This window comes from Eutrema salsugineum, unplaced genomic scaffold (assembly GCF_000478725.1).
Source record: "Eutrema salsugineum unplaced genomic scaffold, Eutsalg1_0 scaffold_1, whole genome shotgun sequence".
NCBI lineage: Eukaryota > Viridiplantae > Streptophyta > Magnoliopsida > Brassicales > Brassicaceae > Eutrema > Eutrema salsugineum.
The window spans coordinates 12164568-12188507 of record NW_006256909.1 but is presented as its reverse complement, the minus strand read 5'-3'; the positions used below and the strand labels follow the sequence as shown (position 1 = coordinate 12188507).

Here is a 23940-nt window from a genome sequence, read left to right as displayed (position 1 = left end):
TTTAACGAATTTGGTTTTCAATAATGAAAATGCCTCAAACAGGTGAGATGAGGTTGAGTTTGCTTCTAGGAACAATGAAAATGGTGAAGTTGTTGTTGATGATGATGATGATGATGATGATGATGATGAGAAGCTCCAGCCTCAATGGGCTGCTATTGAGAGATTACCAACGTTTGAAAGGATCAATACTGCTTTGTTCTGCAAAAGAGATGAACAAGGGAAGAGAACAGAGAGACGACAAGTCATGGATGTTTCTAAACTTGAGGATCTTGATAGACATCTCTTTATAGATGAGCTCATTAGACATGTTGAGACTGATAATCTCCGCTTATTGCAGAAAATCAAGAAGAGAGTTGACGAGTAAGTCACGCTTCAAGATTCCGTTTTTCTGTGGTCAACTGTGTTTTTATATGTTTCTATATCAATCCAATGTATTTTTCTTTGTAGGGTTGGGATTGAGTTACCAACGATTGAAGTTAAGTTTGTCGAAGCAGAGTGTGAGGTAGTTTATGGGAAGCCAATCCCAACTCTTTGGAACGCTATTGCAAGCAGATTATCTGTAAGTGTTCATATGACTTTCTTTCTACTTTCCATTTCTTCTACAAATGAATCTTTATATAATGGTGAATCTTCACACAGATTCATGTGTTCAAAGCAAGTAAAGAAAAAAAGCATCTTGAAAGGCGTTAATGGCATCATAAGGCCTAAAAGGTGGATTCTTGAAACATTTTAAATCGTTTGCTTTGTTTTCAAGAATGAATGATCGGTTTTATTCAGATTCTTTTTTAGGGTTTTTCTTACAGAATGACTTTGTTGCTTGGTCCTCCTGGTTGTGGTAAAACCACTCTGCTACTCGCACTATTTGGAAGACTCGACCCTTCTTTAAAGGTTTGGCCAAAGAATTAATTAACCCTTAAAAAGCGTTTAGTTTTGTTCATAAATCTTATAGGTTGCTTCCACTTTACAGACAAGAGGAGAAGTTACTTACAACGGTCACTTGTTTTCGGAGTTTGTATCTGAGAAAACATCGAGTTATGTAAGTCAAAACGATCTGCACATTCCAGAGCTTAGTGTGAGAGAGACACTCGATTTTTCAGGATGTTTTCAAGGCACGGGAAACCGTTTAGGTGAGGCAAACAACAATTCCTATGTTTCTTGTTTCTGAGATCTTGTTGCATTGAATTTTATTGACCTTAAGAACTCAACAGAAATGATGAAAGCTATTAGTAGAAGGGAGAAACTAAGAGGAATAGTTCCAGATCCTGATATAGATGCATACATGAAGGTATAAAACTAAAATTTATAACTTCATTTCATTGAGACTCTACAATAACAGTAAACTTGGACTTCAACTTTGGTTTATCATGACAGGCAGCTTCAATTAAAGGTTCAAAAACTAATCTGCAAACTGATTATATCCTAAAGGTGAGATGCTTTCAGAATTGTTCTCATCTTTAACTTCGGTTCTTCTTTATAACAAGTTAATTAATGCATCTGCTTTATTTCAGATCCTAGGGCTCAATATATGTGCAGATACCCGTGTTGGAGATGCTTCGAGACCAGGAATATCTGGTGGCCAAAAGAGAAGATTAACTACAGGTACTTTAAGCATTTTACACATTGGTTCTAATGCCTTACAAACACAAACTTCATATCTTTGTTATCTACTGCAGGTGAGACGATTGTAGGTCCAATAAATACTCTGTTCATGGATGAAATATCGGATGGTTTGGACAGCTCAACTACGTTCCAGATTATGTCATGTCTCCAGCAGTTTGCACTTTTATCTGAAGGAACCATACTGGTTTCACTGCTTTAGCCTGCACCAGAAACGTTTGAGCTTTTCGATGATGTGATTCTTATGGGAGAAGGAAAGATAATCTATCACGGTCCACGAGATTACGCATGTAGATTCTTTGAGGATTGTGGATTTAAATGTCCAAATAGGAAATCTGTTGCTGAATTTCTTCAGGAGGTATGAATATGATGATAATGATGATTCTCTGATTATTTCTTCATTTGCTAGATTTGAAACCTTGATGATTACTCTTGTGCTGCAGGTAATCTCAAAGAAAGATCAAGAACAGTATTGGTGTCACAGAGACAAACCATATTGTTATGTCTCCATTGATTCATTTATTGAGAGATTCAAAAAGTCTGATATTGGGTTACAACTAAAAGAAGAGGTCTCCAAGAGCTATGAAAAGTCTCAGGCTCAAAAAGATGCACTGTGCTTTAGAAAATACTCACTTAGTAACTGGGAGATGCTAAAAGGTTGTTCAAGGAGAGAATTTCTTCTGATGAAAAGAAACTATTTCGTTTATGCATTCAAGTCTGGACTCGTAAGATTCTATGTTCTTAGCCAAAAGCTACTATTTGTGTTAACCATTGATAACATGCTAAAACCCTTGTAACCTTTTTCTGCAGTTAATCTTTATTGGATTCATTGCAATGACTGTTTATCTACGGACTGGGTCTACAAGAGATGCTCTTCATGCTAATTACCTTATGGGTTCTTTGTTCTTTTCAATCTTTAAACTTCTTGCTGATGGACTTCCAGAACTCACATTGACAATCTCGAGGATCGCTGTTTTCTGCAAGCAAAAGGAGTTATACTTTTACCCTGCTTGGGCATATGCAATCCCTTCAGCTATTTTAAAGACACCGATTTCATTTCTTGAAGCATTCCTCTGGACCTTGTTGACATATTATGTCATTGGTTACAGTCCTGAGTTTGGCAGGTACACATCAATTTACAACCAAAAATGGTGAATACAAAAGCAAATTTCAAGAAATATCTCTGCTAAACCAAAATATTTTCTTTTCTACTTTCAGGTTCATTCGCCAGTTCTTGATCTTCTTTGCTTTGCACCTTTCATGTATATCAATGTTCCGTGCTATAGCTGCCACCTTTAGAGACTTTGTTCTTTCTACAACCATTGGAACAATCTCTGTAGTGCTTCTCTCATTATTTGGAGGATTCATTGTTCGAAAACGTAAGTTTTGTTACTTGAAACTTGATTTCTATTAAGTCTTTCAGAAGATACATTTTAATGGTGCACTGTTATTTTTCAGCCTCCATGCCTGCTTGGCTTGAGTGGGGATTCTGGTTATCTCCATTGTCATATGCTGAGATTGGCCTAACCGCAAATGAATTTTTCGCTCCAAGGTGGAGAAAGGTAATGAATTCTTCATAAGACTTTCACATTTTTCTAGCTAAGACTTTAGTTCATTATTGATCTTTTTATCATCATTTAGCCAACATCTGAAACAGAACTTTGGGGGAACAAGTTCTAGATGTTCGCGGCTTGAACTTTGGTAATCATCTACTGGAGAGCTTTTGGTGCTTTGATTGGCTTCACACTCTTCTTCAATATTGTTTTTGCACTGGCCTTGACATTTCTAAAGTGTAAGTTCACAAGAGAGATTTCTATACAAGATATGACTTATTGAAGTTTGTATAGACAAATGTGGATTTGATTTCTCTGTAACTTCAGCTTCACAGAGATCTCGTACGATTGTTTCTCGTGAGAACACTCAAAGTTCAAAAAACGATTATAAATCAAGTTCTAAAGTTTCTTCCCAATCCAAGAATGCATTGCCTTTCAAGCCCCTCTCTTTCACATTTCAAGACGTGCAATATTTCATCGAGACACCTCTGGTAAAAAAGAGTATATAAGAGCAGAACAAGTATTTCTTGAATCCTTGTAAACAAAACACAGATATATAATGGCTCTCATTTCTGATTAAAGGGAAAGAAGCTACAGCTTCTCTCTGACGTTACAGGCGCATTCAAGCCTGGTGTTCTCACTGCTTTAATGGGTGTGAGTGGAGCTGGTAAAACCACTCTGCTTGATGTTCTTTCCGGAAGAAAAACCCGTGGTGACGTTAAAGGACAAATCCAAGTAGGCGGTTACCTTAAGGTCCAAGAAACATTTGCTAGGGTTTCAGGTTATTGCGAACAGTTTGATATTCATTCTCCAAACTTAACCGTCGTGGAGTCCTTGATATACTCTGCTTGGCTTCGACTTCCTTCTACCATCAATTCAGAAACAAAGCGTGTAAGTCATTATTTTTATGAAGTTCTTCATTCTTTATATAGCTTCTTCCCCTTGCCTGAGTATTTTCTTGATTTTTTACTTCCAGGCAATAGTCAAGGAAGTTCTTGAAACGATAGAGCTCGAGGAGATTCAAGATTCTATTGTAGGACTTCCTGGAATTAGCGGTTTAACAACAGAACAACGAAAGAGGCTAACAATAGCTGTGGAGCTTGTTGCCAATCCTTCAATCATATTCATGGATGAACCAACCACAGGGTTAGATGCAAGAGCTGCTGCAATTGTTATGAGAGCTGTGAAGAACATCGCCGAGACTGGCAGAACCGTTGTTTGCACCATTCACCAGCCAGGCATAGATATATTCGAAGCATTTGATGAGGTAACACTCATGGAAATGAACATTCATCTCATCAAAATCACTTTGTGTAAAGTACATTATGTGTGTCCCTTTAATTGCAGCTGATTCTGATGAAAAATGGAGGAAAGATTATCTATTATGGACCTCTTGGACAACATTCAAGCAAAGTTATTGAATATTTTATGGTAAGTTTCTATATAATACTCAAAAAAACTGTCGCATTTAAAGTTTCTTTATTTACAACTAAAAAATGGTTCCACTGTAGAGCATTCCTGGAGTTCCGAAAATAAAAGAGAACACTAATCCAGCCACTTGGCTTCTAGACATTACTTCTAAATCCTCAGAAGACAAACTTGGTGTTGATTTGGCACTAATGTACACAGAATCGACTTTGTTTAAGTAAGTCTAAACACTTTGGATCGATGTTGCCTGAGAGTAACTGTTGTTGTAATAATCCTTCTCTTGTTTTTGATTCAGGGAGAACAAAATGGTAATTGAGCAAATGAGGTCTAAATCTTTGGGAACAGTAGGATTAATCTCCTCTACGCGATATGCTCAAACGGGTTGGGAACAATTCAGAGCATGCCTCTGGAAACAACATCTCTCTTATTGGAGAAACCCTTCTTACAACCTCACTCGCATCATCTTCATGTGCCTTACTTCTTTGCTCTGTGGCCTTCTCTTCTGGCAAAAAGCTAAGGAAATGTTAGTCTCTTTCCTCATCTTTCTTGAGTTGTTTTCTCTCTCAAAAGATTCTTGAACATATCTTTGGCTCAATGTACACAGTGGTTCTCTTCTCTGGAATAAATAATTGTTCAACAGTGTTGTTTTGCGTTGCAACCGAGAGAAATGTCTTTTACCGAGAAAGATTTGCAGGAATGTACACCTCATGGGCGTATTCTCTTGCTCAGGTAAAAAACAAATAATAACAAGAAAAATGTTGGATGAATCGGCGATGGAGTTGAAATTTAAAGCCTTATTTGATCTGTGCAGGTGTTGGTTGAGATTCCATACTCATTATTCCAATCTATTCTATGTGTGACAATCGTATATCCTATGGTTGGGTATCACTGGTCAGTTTACAAAGTGTTTTGGAGCTTGTACACAATCTTCTGCTCGTTGCTCATCTTCAACTATTTCGGCATGCTTTTAGTCGTTGTGACACCAAACATTCACGTTGCCTTTACTCTGCGCTCGTCTTTTTACTCTGTCGTGAATCTCTTTGCTGGTTATGTCATGCCAAAGCCTGTAAGTCCTCTCTTACATTAAGTTTCTAACAAGAGCTTCAAGAAATCATCTGTCAAGTTATGAGGATTTTAACCGGAATTTTGTTTGATTGTGTAGAGTATTCCGAGATGGTGGATTTGGATGTATTACTTGAGCCCTACGTCATGGGTTTTGAATGGATTGCTCACGTCGCAGTATGGAGATATGGAGAAAGAGATATTAGCATTTGGGGAGAAGAAGAAAGTTTCAGCTTTCTTGGAGGATTATTTTGGTTACAGATATGAATCTTTGGCTCTTGTAGCTTTTGTTCTCATTGCCTTCCCAATTCTCTTGGCATCTCTTTTCGCTTTCTTCGTTGGCAAACTCAATTTCCAAAAGAAGTGATTTTGCCATCTTTTTTTATTCGCAAACTCAGTTCACAGGTTCAATCAATCTGAAGACGAGTGAATTGAGATAATGTGGAGGGCAAACAAAAAATTGAAAAGCTCAAATAGCAAAGTGACCTCTTATATAACCAAAAACTCCAAACTTTGGATCGAGTATAAGAGACATCAATGCACAGGGCCAACACAACCATATATACAGATTACAGAGGAAGGATCTGAGTTCTATTCTTTTCCTTACGCGTGTTACAAAAAGGGAGAGACAGAGAAGACAAACTTGGAGGTAAATGCAAAATCGTGTGAGTTTCTTTATGGTTCGAACTCGGGTCTCTTCTATGAGACACCTACTTTCGGAGTCGGTCAGGAAGATCACTTAAACCCACCTACAGATTACAAGAAAAAAGCATTAGGTTATGTTGATTACACATTGGAATTATGAAGCACCACGAAACTTACCTAAGATTCCGCAATTGGTTTAGAGCAATTGGCTCGGGCTTTGTTTAGCTGATTCTTGAAGATGATGGCCAAGAAAAAAATGCTAACTGTTCATGGCGATTAGCTCATCGGGCATGCATTGCCTTATATTAATGACCATTGATTTGTTATAAGGCGATGAGATGTCACAGCACTGGCGGCGAGGAGGATTCATCTAGCATTTTTAATTCAAAGAAAGAAAAAAAAATGTGAATCCGTGCCAAATTAAATGTAATATACTGAGAAGCAAGGAGTATATACCTGTTCAACATTACGCTCCAGCTTACGAGACAGAACTCGGATGTATTGTAGACGCTTAACAGCTTCTGCTCTGTGGCAGTTTCCGACACTATGGAGGTTATAACTACTCCATGTTCCTTCAGCTCCATCTGGTCCTACACTATCCAAGAAAAAGACAAGCGGTCTCCCACATGGATCCCTGGGATATTCTCTTGTACTGAACATATAGTTGCTTTGGACACCTGACCCTCTCCTCCATGTCGAAAATGTCTTTTGCAGGGTTAAAAGATCCGGGAGGAGCTTATTGCCTTCGTAAACTTGAACCGCATAGCCCCACACAACCGAAACAGTTACTGTGTTTGAGGAATCGTAGCACACACTCTGCTGCAAAATCCTTGCGGAATCTAAACTCGCAGCTCCGATTAAACGAGCCACGGATTCTGTCCGGTTCATTTTCGGGAAAAATGGATCAACTGCGTCCAAGTGATGAAGTGACACCAATGGAGATAAGGGGTGCGCGCAAAGCAATCCAAATAGGTTCCCTCTTACATCAATCTATCAAAAAGAGCACATACATAGTAATATTCAGATTAAATCCCTACAAGCAAATTAGAGATAGAGTACTTAATAAGGAACATAGTAACTACACTTATCCAAAATCAACCAAATAAGGCAAGTAAAAATTAATGCTTTGCTAACTAAGCTAAACTTTCCAAATGCAGAAATCTCTCTTGTTCAGCAATCAACATCAATGTCACTGTGAACTATCAACTTATGGATTCCAATAAATCAAATTCAAGTCTTTTCACTATGATAATATTAATTCAATACCTGATGAAATCCAGGTTCATGAGTTAATGTAACACCAAGCTCAGCCAAGCAAGAGAAGATCCTGGAGTCGCTTCCATACATGTGTGAATACCTCATCAAACAAGAATCCAAAACTTTTGCTAAAACCTTCCCAAGCGAAGCACTGATGGCGAATCCTCCTCCACCAAACGCCATATCAAAGGAATACCTCACGTTCTGATCGTAGAACTCCGAATTACTCCCGACGTAATACCACTTACGGTGATCGTACTTTGACAAAACCGTCACCAAATTGTCTACGAAGAACACTGTATCATCGTCTCCGAAAACGAACCACCGCACGTCTTTATCTCCCCGATCCACCGTCTCCTTAACGACGCGAGCCACGCGGATCGCCGATCGGAGACCACCAGGGAAGTTATAGGGAAACCTAGAGACGTCTTTAGAAACGATTACCTGAGGGAGACTGAGATCGGGATCGAATCCACCGCGGTCGAGGAATACGACGGCGCGTGTGGACTCGGGAGTGTACCAGAGACGAACGTACGAGCTACGGCGGAGCCAAGAGTCGTGAGAGGCGGCGATCGAAAATAGTAAGTGACGGCGTCGGGTGGAGAACACAGACAACGAGCGAGCGATCGATGAGATTTTCTCGCGGCGGAAAGTTCCGTAAGAGAAGAGGATGCAGACGATGACACAAATGGTGAGCAACAGGAAGATGTTTCTGACGCGCGCGGAAATCAGCGCCGGGGATTTCGTCGGAAAAAGCATTTCCGGCGAGAGAGATTCGAGTCTAGAGAGAGAAGGATCGGTTCGTCTCTTTCGTCTCGTCTGGTTCATTTCTAAATTTTGCTTTTCGAGTTCTTCTCTCTGCAGAATCGTCGACGGTTAGGTTTCTCGGAAAGTGGAAGAACAAAGCCGTCCTTTTCAGTGAATGGCATCAGATTTTACGGGTCGGGTATATCGGATCGGTTTTGGGCCGGCTCCACTAGTCGGACCTGCTAGATGAAACCGAGGGTTAGGCATTGTATATCTTTCTCTCTTTTTTTTTTCTTTTTCTATTTTTTTTGCATCTAAATTTTTGCATGCAATCTTGTTGCTTTGTGAATTTATATTAACATTTACATATATCTAATAAAAAAATAACATGTTTCTATTATTAATTTTTTTACGACAAACAATTTCATTAATATCAAAATACGATTATAAAGTCAATATACAAAACTTCCAGAAAACAAATTATTACATATACTTTCTAAAGTAAAGTCTTATTCGCTAATAGATAATTAAATCTATTATTTTTCTTTTCCATATTCTTTCTTTTTTTAATGTGAATTGTGTGTTTGGTTAGTAACTGTTGGCAACCTCGTATTTACACACAGCATGATAAAACCCAATGCTTCTATTGTATGAAGTTTTGTTTTCACAATTGGATACTAAAGCTTCTGTATCCAATACCTTTTATCAGGGTTTAGCTTTGACTTTTTCACCGCGCTGAGCAATACATATTCGGGTCTTGGTCTCATTAGACTTTTGATGTGCATTTGTAGAAGTTTCTTCATCTTAACATGAAACTGAAACCCAAAATTACTGAATCTTCATTTTACAAACACATCATCGCTATGATGGTCTTGGTATAGCCGAGAATGAAACCCAAATATATTGATTTCTCCAATTATGGTATTTGTCTGTGAGAGCACCAAATCTTATTCTCTCTTGCATTGATTCGTTTCGTCGACCTAATATTCCTGGATCCCATATCAAACGGATTTGGACACATTTTCCTACAAACCTACAGGAAAATTGAGGAAAACACTGGAGATAAAAACATATCTCGGAACATAACACTACACCATGAGAGAATAAACGGCTACGAAATTGAACCGACACAAAAAAGAAAGAGTGAGAGGAGAAGGAAACATTGAATGATTACCCATCTCAAACCCCATGCTATTTGATCAACTGTTATTATACCGTATATACAAAATGATTCCCAAAACCAGTCACTACGGCTGAAAACATAAGAGAATAAACCACAAGAATATTGCCGGTTTTGAATCGACAACAAATTAAAGAGAAATGAAAAAGTGATAACCTCCACAACACTAATCATTATCCAACATGTAGATGTCACCGAGAAGTCTAATCCAGAGCGGTGATGATACACTACAAGAAAACATCACATATTCCTACCACATATTTCATCAAAAAATCGTAGGAAACATGTTTTTCCTACCAATTTCCTACGAAATATTTTCGTAGGTTCTTTGCTGTCGGAAATCATAAATGATAAAAAAAATGGTAGAAAATTTCCTACGAAAATTTTGTTAGGAAACTATTCGTAGGAAAATTTTGGTCAGAATTTTAATAGAATTTTTACAAAATTAAATAATTTTAATTATTAAATAATTTAAAAAAATAAATCCGAAAATAATAAATTTCTAATTGGTAATTAATTACAAATCAATTTTAACTAAATATAGAGGTTTTTGTACCCCAAATTATGTTAAGGTATTGTTTTCATTTAGCATCCTATTTATAGAACATGTTGAGTGTGAAATTTTCTCCACTTGGTCGATGTAGGATTTTTGCCGCTTCTTTTTTGGCTATTTTGGTAGGAAATTTGTAGGATATTAAATAATAAAATATTTGTTTCGTAGGAAAGTGATAGGTAATTTCCTATATATTCTGTTTGTAGAAAAGTTGAAATTCTACTATTATAACAGTAAAAAATTTCAACCAATTTCCTACCATTTTCTGATCAAATTTCCTACGGATATTATTTTGGTTGAATATTGGTAAAAAAATTTCAACCATTTTCTAACCATTTTTATCGTAGGAAATTTTTTACCAATTTCCTACCATTTTTATTTTTTGTCATAAATTCATAGGAAAATGGTAATAAATATTTCCTACCAAAATTTTGATAAGAAAATTCATAGGAATTCAACATGTTTTCTTGTAGTGATATAGATCTCCTCTAATCCAGAGCGGTGATGATATGGATGTTGGAAAAATTGGTTTCTACGATGTTGGAAAACAGTTGCCCAAAGACTTGCAAATAACAAGAGATGTGGTGAATCAAATTGAAAACAAAAGAAAGAACAAAAATGAAATCGGCGGCTGAAGCTGCTGAACAGAAAAGTAAATGGTTGAAACTAAAGTTTATTCAAAGGAGACGACGATTTGGGGAGGAAGGAGAGATAGCAGTTTTTTCTGTTAGCTTTTTTCCCAATTTCAGAGAGCGGTTTTTATGTTAATGATATTATTGTATGTTAAACGTTTAAACGAAGTCATATCAACAAAGATATTTTTTTTTAGAATAACGATTTAGATGCTATCACATATATAAATATATAACTCTATGAAAGATTTAGATTGTGCTCCTTCATCCTTGTTGAAAAGGAACAAAACAGAAATTATAGCTGTGTAAGATAGTCGTATAAACGATTTAGACTTTAGATGGTTTTGAATGATTGATCAGTGCCTTGTAAATGCTCAAAATGGTAGTAATATGTGGTTTTCACTTGTCTAAGGAGTCATCTTATCGGTTTAAATCAGAGATCGATTCTTTTATCATGAAATTATGTAACCATTCTTATTTGGATAGTCAAAATTTCATGCTTTACACCTATTAAAAAATCTGGCTAATGGGTCATTTGATGATTATAGTTTAATTGATTGGTACAAATCTAAATCACCTCTGTGTTATTAAAAAAATGTTTTATCATCATTTTCATATATTATAGGCGCTCTCATTTTAAATTAAAAACAATAATATTGCAAAGTAAAACAACATGTATTGCTAACTCAAAAACAACAGTATTGCTAAGTAAACAAAAGGTAATCTTCATTCAGAAAACTTTGTTGAAAATTTGAAATCATCTGCAGCAGAAAAATCCTCTGCTTTATCAGAGGTCAGCTTTTGGAGACCTAACAGAAAAACATAATACACTCCAATTCCACTTTTCCAAATTTGACTTGTGTTATCCAGGCACAAAACAGTTACTTATTCAACAAGTAACTTAGCTTTAAACCTATTTGCTCGCCCAAAACCAAGCAAAAATCATTAAACTTTGACATAAAATTATAAAACCTTGACATAAGATCCATCATCCAACTAGAAAAACAAGATCCTAATATCATCCATCCATTTAGTATAAAATTTTGCTTAATCTCATCCATTGAGTATAAGTTTAAATCTATTATAAGATCCTAATCTCAATTACAAAAACGAAAAAAAATCAGGTTAGATTTACTGTAGCTGGAGATTAGAGTCAGGAGAAGATACTGTAGAATTGTCTGTAGGACATGTTTGTTGGTAAGATCGCCAGAAACAGGGATTTAATTGGCAGCAAGCTGGAATTCGTAGGCAGGGTACAATAATCAGCCAATTTGTAATAATACTACAACAATCCATGAGACATCAACCATTTTTGGAACTCAGAGTAAAATCGTTAACCAAAAAAAAAAACTCAGAGAAGAAGCTTTAAATTTTTTACAGAAGATAATGGAGTACTCTTTACCAATTTTTTGCAGAAAAAAATGAAGTACTTTTTATCAAATTTTTTTTATTACTAGTATATTTTAGTAAAATAAATAAGCGATCGAGAGATTTAGAGTCCAAATGATGACAGCGTTTTTGACTGTGCGGGAAAAGTGGTTTAAAGGTCTGAATGGTGACAACATTTTTGTTTGTGCAGGAAAAGCGGTTTAAGAATGTGGTACGGTTCAACTATGGTACGTAAGGGAAAATATATTTGCGGGACAAGTGCGGTTTGTGTCAAATAAGCGGTACAAAATAATATTTAATTTGTGAAAAAATAATTTGCAGTCCACAGTAAACTGTTTGAATGGTAAAAAATAAAAAACGATACGAACTACATATTATAAATAAATATAATATTAAATTAGTACAATTGTATTATTGTTTGTTTTATGTTAATAAAAAATTATATTTTTGTGAACATTAAATATCCAAATTTAATTATACAATAATTATATATATATATACTATTAAATCAAGTAAAAAATATAAACAATTAAAATCAATACAACAAAAAACACCATCAAGTATTTGATTTATCCACAAACGTTTTTTACACATTTACTAATGTATTTAATAATTTTATAAGTTATCAAAATTATTTATAACTGATAGGAGATCAGTTCTATTTGGTAATCACAATTAATTTTATGTTGATTTTATTCTGATTTTATATATTAATAAATTAAATAAACCGTATTCTGATTAGAGATTAATTGATTCACATACACGTAATTTGATACAATTTATTTTCTTACTTAATTTAAAACTGATTTTATTTAAAAAGGTTTTTCTTTTCTTTTTTTATGGTAATATTTGTTTATAAGAAATGAAAGAAGGAAGGGAGAGAATTGTACTTTTTTGTTAGATATAGTAACTTTTATTAATTAAAAATGAAAATTCTTAAAAAGAAAGATAACATAAAATATGCATATTTTATTTATATGTATTTGATATAATTTATTAAAAGAGTTTTATATTTTTTTTATAGTTATGAATGTTTTTTTGGTTAAAAAGAAGAAGGAAGGAAGTGAGAGTGTTATATATTTTTTAGCCATATATATGAATTTTTAATTAAAAAATAACAAAAAATATTATACAACGGTTTTTGCTTGGACCCCTAGGGTAATAGGGCGTTTCATGTTTTAACAGCGGTACGCCCTTTTACTCGTTGGACAATTCTGCGAATTGCATTTAAAAATAAAACGTAATTTCTTACCTAAAAACCTTTGATTGGTGACAGTGTAGCGGTTTTATTTTCTTTTTCTTGAAACTGCTTTTTTATTGTTACCATTCATAGCCTAATACTGTGAATGGTAAGAGCATCTGCAATGCAGAGACTGAGTTTTGGTCTTTTATTCAATATTTTAATATTAAAAATGGATGAAAGCAATTAAACTTGAACATGTGGCACAAGAGACGTATATTATCGTTCTTAATTAAGATACCTCTCTGGCCCAAAGTTTATGCAGACCCATTATTTTATTCGCAAATATTTGGAAGAAACGCCACTGAAGATGTGCATTGCGGATGATCTAACAAGTCAAGTGTGGTTTTCAAATTTTTTTTCCAAAAATGCAAACATACACCATTAACAAGTTTTAATACTGGTGTTTGCGTTTTTCAAAAAACAAAATCAAAAAGTTATTTGCGGTTTTTCAACACAGAGAATTATCACATGGACCGCTTTTTTGTTGATCCGCAGCTTATATCTAGTGTTTTATCAAATAACGCACTAGAATAAAGCAATAATATTTGTTAATTTTCTTTTATCTATTTAGTTTATTAATAAAAAACTAATGTAAATTCTTTACAACACATGCATTATATATTTATTTGAAAAAAACTAAAAGATTATATTCTAAGTTTCTAACCTATGTATTAATCAATTTATAAGTAATTAGATAATTAATACATTTTTTTAAAAAAATATAAATTTTACATTGTAAATTTATTATGATGTTTTTCACCATTTAAACTTTTGTTTAGCAAAACTTAATTTTTTCACCAATCAATTATTATTCTATACCGCTTATTTTGACTGAGTGCACTTATTCTACAAATATATTTTTTATAACTTTCATTAGATTAAAACTAGTTAAAATAATTCTTTTAATAATAGTTTCTTGATAAATGTAATATGTTTTATATTCAAAACATTTTTTATGTACCGAAGTTATTTTTTCTCTTATTTATCATTCTAACTTATTATTGTAGATTGTAAATTGCTTTTTCACCAATCAAACACTATTTTGTACTGTTAATTATATAAAAATTACATTTGTTTCGCAAATATATTTTTTCGCACGTACTGCAGTTGAACCATACCACAGTTTTAAACCGCTTTTCCCGCACAGCTAAAAACGCTGTTACCATTCGGACCTTAAGAGTGTGGTACGGTTAAACTGTGGTATGTGCGGAAAAATATGAGTATGAATTGAGACCAAAACGCAGTGCGTATTTTAGAATCTTTTTGAAAAACACTGTAATAACACCATTCACACTTTATTCCTTAATATTTTGTGGTTTTGCAAAATTAACACAAAGAAGATAAAAAAATCTACACACGGATAACGATAACTGATAAAAAAAAACATCCGCTTTCTAAAATTTTCCCACATGTAAGAAGTTGTGGGTAGTAAAAACCGTATATTAGTTTTATTATTTAATAATAAAAATCAGATATATGAAGAGCACTGTTACAAATTATCATTATTTTTCTGAAATTTTTTTTTTATCATCTTTTTTACACATTTCAATTTTTCAAATTTAAGAATTGTTCTTTATTGTTTCCAAAATAATTTTACTTATAAATAAATATTTTTAATTCATTAAAAACCACATAATTTATTTCTTTTCCTATGTATACAATGGATAAAAGCCGCACTTGTCCCACAAATATATCACTAATCAAATAATATTCTGTCTCGCTTATTATATACAAATCGCACTTGTCCTGCAAATATATTTTCCCGCACGTACCACAATTGAACCGTACCCACTCTTAAACCACCTTTTCCGCACAGCCAAAAACACTGTCATCATTCGGAGCCTATGGGAGTGAATGGTGATTTACTAGATGCGGATTTCAAAAAAATGTAAAAACCGCAGGTTATTACCCAATCAACCAAAAATAATATCAATTTGCGTTTTTGTTATAAAAAAAAAAACTTTTTGCGGATTTCAATACAAGATAATGAAAAGACTGTGTTTTTACGTAATATATCTATTCACCTAGCGGTACAGTGCAAATCTGCGGTGAGCAATATCCATTTCTCTTTAATAATAATTGTTTTACTTTATTTAATTCATTTATATTGCTATATATAGGTGGCTACTTCTCCCTAAATTATAGTCACAAGCAAAGAAAAAAAACAGTTCATAAACTATTCTCTCACATATCATGACCACAAAAAGAATACATCCAACTAATTTTATAGTGGAGTGTCTCCACTAAAAGAGTGTCTCCACTATAAAATTCTTCTATTCTAAGGTATTGTGTTTAATTTTTATGCAAGTGTTTTTATGTTTAATAATTTTTATTCTAAAATTGTTGTTTACACTATATGCTATCATTATTAACGCTACTCTTATTAATGTATTAAACAATTGATTAAGCTATAATATAATATTTTTTTGAAAGCTTAATTAAGCTGTACTTATAGTTAAATTAAATTCTTAAAATTGCACATTTGTAGAATCTCATCCCACCCATTACATGTATGTTTTCTTCTATATTTTGGAATGTTTTATCTTTAATAATTGAAGCCATGTCTCTGATTCTATATTTATTAGTATAGATTTTCTTAATTTAAATTTATTATGATAATAATTTATGTATTTTATAAATTTAATAATAAACAAATATTTTAAGTACAAACACTGTTACAGTCCAAAAAATGAGTGTGAATATTTTAGTGACAAAAATTGAGAAAAAAACAAAATGTTAACTCTTGTCCTAAGAAAAAAAAAAGATCCATTTTTTGAATTTTTTTATCAAAGTAAATTAAAACTTATAAGTGTGAAGTTTCCTCATTCATGTGTCTTTAAAACTACTTCTTGTATTTTATTGATGAATGTAGATATGTTGGATAATCGGCGATGTAACACAAATTCTTCCAAACAAACATGAACAATTCGTCCGGTTGAAATGTCAACTCCTCCCACAGAAACGACTGTTAGGGCAAATATTACTTTGTTTTTTCATATAAATTATTAACTATGTATACTATCATAAATAACAATGTAATCTAAAAATATTGTAGAACAAAGATAGATACAAATGGTCGTACATACAAGAGAAAACACTAATTCAATTATTCGAAGAAGCAATTGCTATGGATAATTATATTCTCAATAATCATTCGGCTGCTGGTAGAGAGTATATGGTTCAAAATTTTAATCTAGCGTTCAACTTGAATATAACTTATGCATTTTTCAAAAACAAGCTTGATGAATTTAAAAAAAGATACAAGAGATAGAAGGCTCTTATGAATTATACTGGTATCTCGGTCGATCCTGAGACATCCATGATATATGCATCTGAAGAATGGTGGATGGAACGTGAATTCGTAAGTACATTTAATCCTTCTAATAATGAAAATATGTATTCAATGTATGGAAACAAAAAATTTACAATTTCAGCGAATGGTGTAGGGATGCAAATTAACAAAAATCTTTAACCGACAGCCGCCAGAATTTTGGGATATGATGGTAAAATGTCTTGTATTATATGATGTTCACTCACAATCTCAACACTCTTCACGGCAAAGAAGAGAAGAATTGATCAACGACGATGCACTTGATGAAGAAGGCGTTGAGGACTCAGACACCGACAGCGGTGATATGCAACAAACACAAGTTCCTGACACACAAGAAGAAGAAAAAATCTATTGTGTAACCATTGACGATGATACACACCATTTAAATGAATATAGAAGTGAACCAGTCTAAAATTATGCTCGTAAAGACTAACGAGGGAGGGTCAATTTGCGGTCTAACGTTAGACAAGGTATTAATTCACAAATATTAGGTGAAAGCTCACGTATTTCTGTTCCGAGTGGTTCAAGAGGAGGTTGTAGAGGACAATCATTCGAGACAACCATACAAGACACCATTGCTGGATATACAGAGTTTCAACGACAAAGTTTGCAACAACTTCGTCCAGGTGTTTTAGACCAAACTGACTACGATGAATGGAAAAAGGCAGAAGCCATATTCCTTGTGCTAAAATTTCCACAGGGCACTAAATTTTACTGGGCCTGCCGTAATACATTGAAGGAGTTAGTATTTTGGTGTTACTATTTCATTGATATAGCGGAAAGGATCGACGAGTATAAGCTACAGCTCCTAGAAGCTATGACTGGTGTTTCAAAGAACAACCAAAATGTACCAAAACAGTTAGGTTCCGGTAAATCATTTGGAAGTCCAAATTCAGGAGGTTATCATCTGGTAGTCCATCTTCCGGAGGACAAAATTCAGGAGGATTATGGCCCTCCAACTTTCAACATTGGGGTACACCTCCAAATGCTCAACAATGGGGTTCACCTCAACAACTTCCACAATGGGGCACACCACCAAATGCACAACAATGGGGCACACCACCAAATGTGCAACAATGGGGCACACCCCCAAATGCTCAACAATGAGGGCTTTCACCGAACTTTCAACCTTGGGTTTCACCATCAAACTTTCACGCAAGAGGTGAGACACAAAACTTTCAATAAGGCGGCTCATCGGGAATGACTCCAGCCAATTTTCAATATAGATTTTCTGTTGGAGGTCAAGTCGAAAGTACGAGAACTAACGAACAAGAAACTGCATGAGCTTCACCAAACGCTCAACCAACAACATCACACAGTCTTGATTTCACAAATTATTTTGAAACTGGACATCAAATTCCTAGACCAGGAGGTATATTTAATATATGGGGTGCCACGCAAGAAAATAACACAAACGTAAACGAAGGTCGTCAAAGTTTTTCAGAAGATGATGATTAGCATGTAACAATTGTGTTTCAACATTCTCGTTTATGTAGTGAAATAATTAATATTTTTGTTTTATCGTTTTAACTTTTTGTGTAATTCTTTAATATAAATTTATATTTTCTAATGATTTTTTTTTATTTTGTGTTTAAAATTTCAGGCTTTTCGTTTATATCAGTTGAGATCACAAGGCATGCACAACCTAAGTTACGAAGAGAGAATTGAATTGTGGAATTTGGAAAATGAACAATTTATGAAGTTAATAATCCAGCCAAGTTAGAATTACTATCATAGATATTTTGAAAGAGCATCTGACCTAACAGACAGAGGTTTGGGATGGACAAATATTTGGCCTCGGCTACAACAAGATGCTAAGGCTTGTCTTCAGTTACTACGAATGTCAATGTCATTTTTTATAATGTTATGTGATACGTTACAGAAAAATTACGGTATTCAACCAATATTAAATATGTGCATTGAGGAGAGTGTGGATATATTTTTACGGATGTGTTGGCACAATGAAGTTCAAAGAGATGTTGGTTTGAGATTTGGTCGAAATCAATAAACTGTGCAGAGAAAATTCACTGAAGCTCTTAGGGATACGGAATTACTGGCATGTGATTATATTAGAACTCCAACAAGAGAAGACCTAGACAGAGTTCCTGAAAGATTTATACAAGATCAAAGATATTGGCCATTTTTCAGTGGATTTGTTGGAGCAATGGATGGGACTCAAGTATGCGTAAAAGTGAAACAATAATTACAAGAAATGTATTGGGATCGACATAATAATTCATCCTTGAACATCATGGCAATATGTGATTTGAATATGTTATTCACATGTATTTGGAATGGAGCCCCCAGTTCATACCACGATACAACCGTTTTGACAATGGCACAAAAAATTGACTCTGATTTTTCTTTGCCGCCACCAGAGAATTATTATCTCGTTGATTCTGATTATCCAAAATAACAAGAATTTTTGGATTTATATAGATCATCACAAAACAAAGTTTTGAGATATCATATGGCTCAGTTCAATTCTGGTCCAGCTCCTAAGAATAAACAAGAACTATTCAATCGAAATCATGCATCCATGCGTTCTGTTATCAAGAAAACTTTTGGATGTTGGAAGAAAAAATGGAGAATTGTTAAGAAATTTCCAAGATATAGTGTTAACATCCAAAAGAGAATAATAATGACTACAATGGGATTAAATAATTTTATCAAAATTTCAGATTTCGCATATCCAAATTTTGCAAATGCAATGGCAGAGACGGAAATAAACAATATAGATTTGGATTATGATTTAGATGATATTGAAGGTGCATAGGCAAATAACAAGATAGAATTGCAGATATGTAGTGGAATCAAAATATTTGATGATTGTTTTTATTGTATTGTACTTTACTTATTATGAATTATGATTTTATCTTGTTTAGCGGTATTTGTATTGCAAAAAATTAACTTTTACTTGAAATAAAATTTGAATATTTGAAGTTCATAAATATATGATATTGTTTTTTATTAACCAAAATTAATAATTTAATTTCAATTATACTAATTATTATGTATTTTTATAATATATTTATCTATAATCTGTAATCTGTACCGCTTTAGTCTTATTCACCATTCAAACATTTTACTGTGGACCAAAGCTGTTTTTTCACCAACCAAACATTATTCTGTACTGGACACCGCTAATTATATAGAAACTGCACTTGTCCCGCAAATATATTTTCTTGCACATACCGCAGTTGAACCATACCACATTTTTAAATTGTTGTTCCCGCACAGCTAAAAACGATGTTACCATTCAGAGCCTATATGAATAGTGATGGCATATTTGGTTGTGTGGGAAAAGCGATTTTAAAGTGCGGTACAGTTCAACTGCGGTACGTGCGGGAAAATATATTTGCGGGACAAGTGCGGTTTGTATATAATTAGCGGTACAGGAAAATATTTGATTGGTAAAAACAGCTTGCGGTCTACAATAAAATGTTTGAATGGTGAATTAGACTAAAACGGTACGGATTACAGATTATAGATAAATATATTATAAATATATATAATAATTAGTACAATTGTAATTAAATTAATAATTTTGGTTAATAATTTTTTTTATATATTTATGAACTTCAAATATTCAAATTTTGTTTCAAATAAAAGTTTATTTTTTGCAATACAAATACTGCTCAACAAGATAAACCATATTCATAATAAATAAAATATAATTAAATAAAAACAATCATCAAATATCTTGATTCCACAACATATCTGCCATTCTATCTCTTATTTGGTCCATATAATGTCCATCAGTTGTCTCTGCTCTTTCAATGTCATTTAAATCATATTCAGAATCTATATCGTTAATTTTCGTCTCTACCATTGCATTTGCAATATTTGGATTCACGAAATCTGAAATTTTGATAAAATTATTTAATCCCATTGAGAGCCATTATTACTCTCTTTTGGATTTTAACACTATATCTTGGAAATTCCTTAAAAATTTTCCATTTTTTTCTTCCAACATCCAAAAGTTCTCTCGATAACAGAACGCATAAATGCATGATTTCGATTGAAGAGTTCTTGTTTATTCCGAGGAGCAAGACCAGAATTAAACTGAGCCATGTGATATCTCACAACTCTGTTTCATGATGATTTATATGCAGCAAAAAAAACTTGTTTGTTTAGATAACCAGAATCAACGAGATAATACTTTTCTGATGGCGGCAAAGGGAACTTAGAGTCACTTTGTTGTGCTATTGTCAAAACAGCTATATAGTGGCATGATCCTGGTACTCCATTCCAAATATATGTGAATAATATATTCAAATCACATATTGCCATGATGTTCAAGGATGGATTATCATGTCGATCCCAATACATTCCTTGTAATTCTTTTTTCACTTTTACGCATACATGAGTTCCATCCATAGCTCCAACAAATCCACTGAAATATGGCCAATATCTTCGATCTTGTATAAGTTTTTCTTGAACTCTGTCTAGGTCTTCTCTTGTTGAAGTTCTAATATAATCACATGCAAATAATTCAGTAGCCCTAAGAACATCAATGAATTTTCTTTGTACAGTTTCTTGATTTCGACCAAATCTCAAACCAACATCTCTTTGAACTTCATTGTGCCTACATATCCGTAAAAAGATAGCAACACTTTCTTCAATGCTCATATTTAATGTAGGTTGAAGACCGTAATTTTTCTGTAGCGTATCACATAACATTATAAAACATGGCATTGACATTCGTAGTAACTGTAGACAAGCTCTAGCATCTTGTTGTAGCCGAGGCCAAATATTTGCCCAACCCAAACCTCGGTCTGTTATTTCTGGTGCTCTTTCAAATATCGATGATAGTAATGCAACCTTGGCTAAATTATTAACTCCATAAATTGCTCATTTTCCAAATTTCACAATTTTTCTCTCTTCGTAACTTAGGTTGTGGATGCTTTGTGATCGTAACTGACATAAACAAAAAGCCTGAAATTTTAAACACAAAATAAAAAACATCATTAGAAAATATAAATGTATATTAAACAAGGACACAAAAAGTTTAAATAAAAAAAAACTAAAACATTAAATATTTCATTACATAAACGAGAATGTTTAAACACAACTGTTACGGACTAATCTTCATCTTCAAAACAACTTTGACGAATTTTGTTTACATTTGTGTTTGTTCCTTGCGGAGTACCCCATATGTTAAATATACCTCCTGGTCTAGGTATTTGATGTCCAGTTTCAAAATAATTTGTGAAATCAAAACCGTGTGATGTTGTTGGTTGAGCGTTTGGTGAAGCTCTTGAAGTTTCTTGTTCGTTAGTTCTTGTATTGTCTACTTGACCTCCAACAGAAAAACCATATTGAACATTTGCTGGAGTCATTCCCGATGAGCCGTCTTGTTGAAAGTTTTGTGTCTCACCTCTTGCATGAAAGTTTGATGGTGAAACCCAAGGTTGAAAGTTCGGTGAAAGCCCTCATTGTTGAGCATTTGGGGGTGTGCCCCATTTTTGCACATTTGGTGGTGTGCCCCATTGTTGTGCATTTGGTGGTGTGCCCCATTGTTGTGCATTTGGTGGTGTGCCCCATTGTGGACACGGTTGAGGTGAATTCCATTGTTGAGCATTCGGTGGTGTACCCCAATGTTGAAAGTTGGAGGGCCATAATCCTCCTGAATTTTGCCCTCGGAAGATGGACTACCAGATGATAACCCTCCTGAATTTGGACTTCCAAATAATTGGCCGGAACCTAACTGTTTTGGCACATCTTGGTTGTTCCGTGAAACACCAGTCATAGCTTCTAGCAACTGTAGATTATCCTCGTGTATGCCTTCCGCTATATCAATAAAATACTTATGCCAAAATACTAACTCCTTCAATATATTAAGGCATGCCCAATAAAATTTAGTCCCCTTTGGAACTTTAAGTGCAAGGAATATGGCTTCTGCTTTTTTCCATTCATCGTAGTCAGCTTGGTCAAAAGCACCTGGACGAAGTTGTTGCAAACTTAGTCGTTGAAACTCTGTATATCATGCAATGGTGTCTTGTATGGTTGTCTCGAATGATTGTCTTCTACGACCTCCTCGTGAACCACTCGAAACAGAAATCTGTGAGCTTCCACCTAATCTTTGTGAACTAATCCCTTGTCTAACGCTAGACCGCGAGTTGACCCTCCCTCGTTGGCCTCTACGAGCAAAATTTTGAACTGGTTCACTTCTATATTCATTCGAATGGCGTGTATCATCGTCAATGGTTACACGATAGACTTCTTCTTCCTCTTGTGTCTCAAGAACTTGTGTTTGTTGCATATCACCATTGTCGGTGTCTGAGTCATCAAAGCCTTCTTCATCAAGTGCATCTTTGTTGATCAGTTCTTCTCTTCTTTGTCGTGAAGAGTGTTGAGATTGTGAGTGAACATCATATAATATAAGACATTTTACCATCACGTCCCAAAACTCTGGCGGTTGTCGGTTAAAACTTTTTGTTAATATGCAGCCCTACAAATTTGAAATCATAAATTTATTGTTTCCATACATTGAATGCATATTTTCATTATTAAAAGGATTAAATGTGCTCACGAATTCACGTTCCTTCCACCATTCTTCAGATGCATATATTATGGATGTCTTAGGATCAACCGAGATACCAGTATAATTCATAAGAGCCTTCCATGTCTTGTATCTTTTTTTGAATTCATCAAGCTTGTTTTTGAAGAATGCATAAGATATATTCAAGTTGAACGTTCGATTAAACTTTTGAACCATATACTCTCTACCAGCAGCCGAAGGATTCTTGAGAGTATAATTATCCATAGTAATTGCTTCGTCGAATAATTGAATTAGTGTTAAAAACAAATATTATATATTTCTAAGTATTTCAGTTTTTTTTATTTAATAATAATGTCTAGAATATAATTTATATTTCTTACTAATTGTCATTGTAATTAAGTAACACCAAAAAATTAAAACAGAAAAATATTTTTCTAAAAAATGGTAATAAAAAACAGCAAACCTAATACACATAGGACACATAAATGATAATTCTTCTAATTATTCTACACTTATAAAACTTCATATACTTTGGAAAAACACAAAAAAAGTAACTTATATTTTTTTAAGAGAAGATATCGTTTTCTATAATTTTTAGCCATTTAATGATCATTTCTTAGTGTTGAAAGCATACAACCCTATTTATTTGATGTTTCTAATATAACAATTTGTAAATTATAAGTTATTGATTTTAACTCATATAATTTATGGGGTTTTTGCTAAAAATAACCTAAAACTTGATTCTGAATACAAAAATAGACCCCTGATATAACATTTGGCAAAAATAACCTAAAAAGG

General features: G+C 33.8%; 2 protein-coding genes and 4 pseudogenes across 2 annotated transcripts; 3 read left to right on the top strand and 3 right to left on the bottom strand.

Annotated features, from left to right (window-relative positions):
• The first annotated feature begins 6 nt into the window (after positions 1-6).
• LOC18028728 (ABC transporter G family member 42) lies at positions 7-6037 on the top strand. Its single transcript, XM_024150073.1, is given in 25 exon segments — positions 7-44; positions 47-360; positions 448-558; positions 637-711; positions 804-888; positions 968-1127; positions 1209-1285; positions 1372-1425; positions 1509-1599; positions 1674-1975; positions 2061-2342; positions 2428-2741; positions 2836-2996; positions 3076-3190; positions 3269-3325; positions 3327-3409; positions 3498-3661; positions 3753-4061; positions 4147-4437; positions 4518-4601; positions 4682-4815; positions 4894-5120; positions 5155-5327; positions 5410-5664; positions 5761-6037. Coding segments are annotated over 25 exon segments (4206 nt in total). The 5' UTR covers positions 7-23; the 3' UTR covers positions 6028-6037.
• Positions 6038-6110: 73 nt separating this feature from the next.
• Positions 6111-8587, bottom strand: LOC18028727. Its single transcript, XM_006414489.2, has 4 exons — positions 7572-8587; positions 6762-7295; positions 6483-6675; positions 6111-6409 (listed from the first exon to the last, which is right to left on the bottom strand). The coding sequence occupies exons 1-3, from the start codon at positions 8388-8390 to the stop codon at positions 6565-6567; spliced, it is 1464 nt and encodes a 487-aa protein (XP_006414552.1). The 5' UTR covers positions 8391-8587; the 3' UTR covers positions 6111-6409; positions 6483-6564.
• Positions 8588-16806: 8219 nt separating this feature from the next.
• Positions 16807-17803, top strand: LOC112081972 (annotated as a pseudogene).
• A 470-nt stretch (positions 17804-18273) lies between these two features.
• On the top strand, positions 18274-19413 carry LOC112081971 (annotated as a pseudogene).
• A 1102-nt stretch (positions 19414-20515) lies between these two features.
• On the bottom strand, positions 20516-21017 carry LOC112081970 (annotated as a pseudogene).
• Positions 21018-22072: 1055 nt separating this feature from the next.
• LOC112081969 lies at positions 22073-23406 on the bottom strand (annotated as a pseudogene).
• Between the last annotated feature and the right edge of the window lie 534 nt (positions 23407-23940).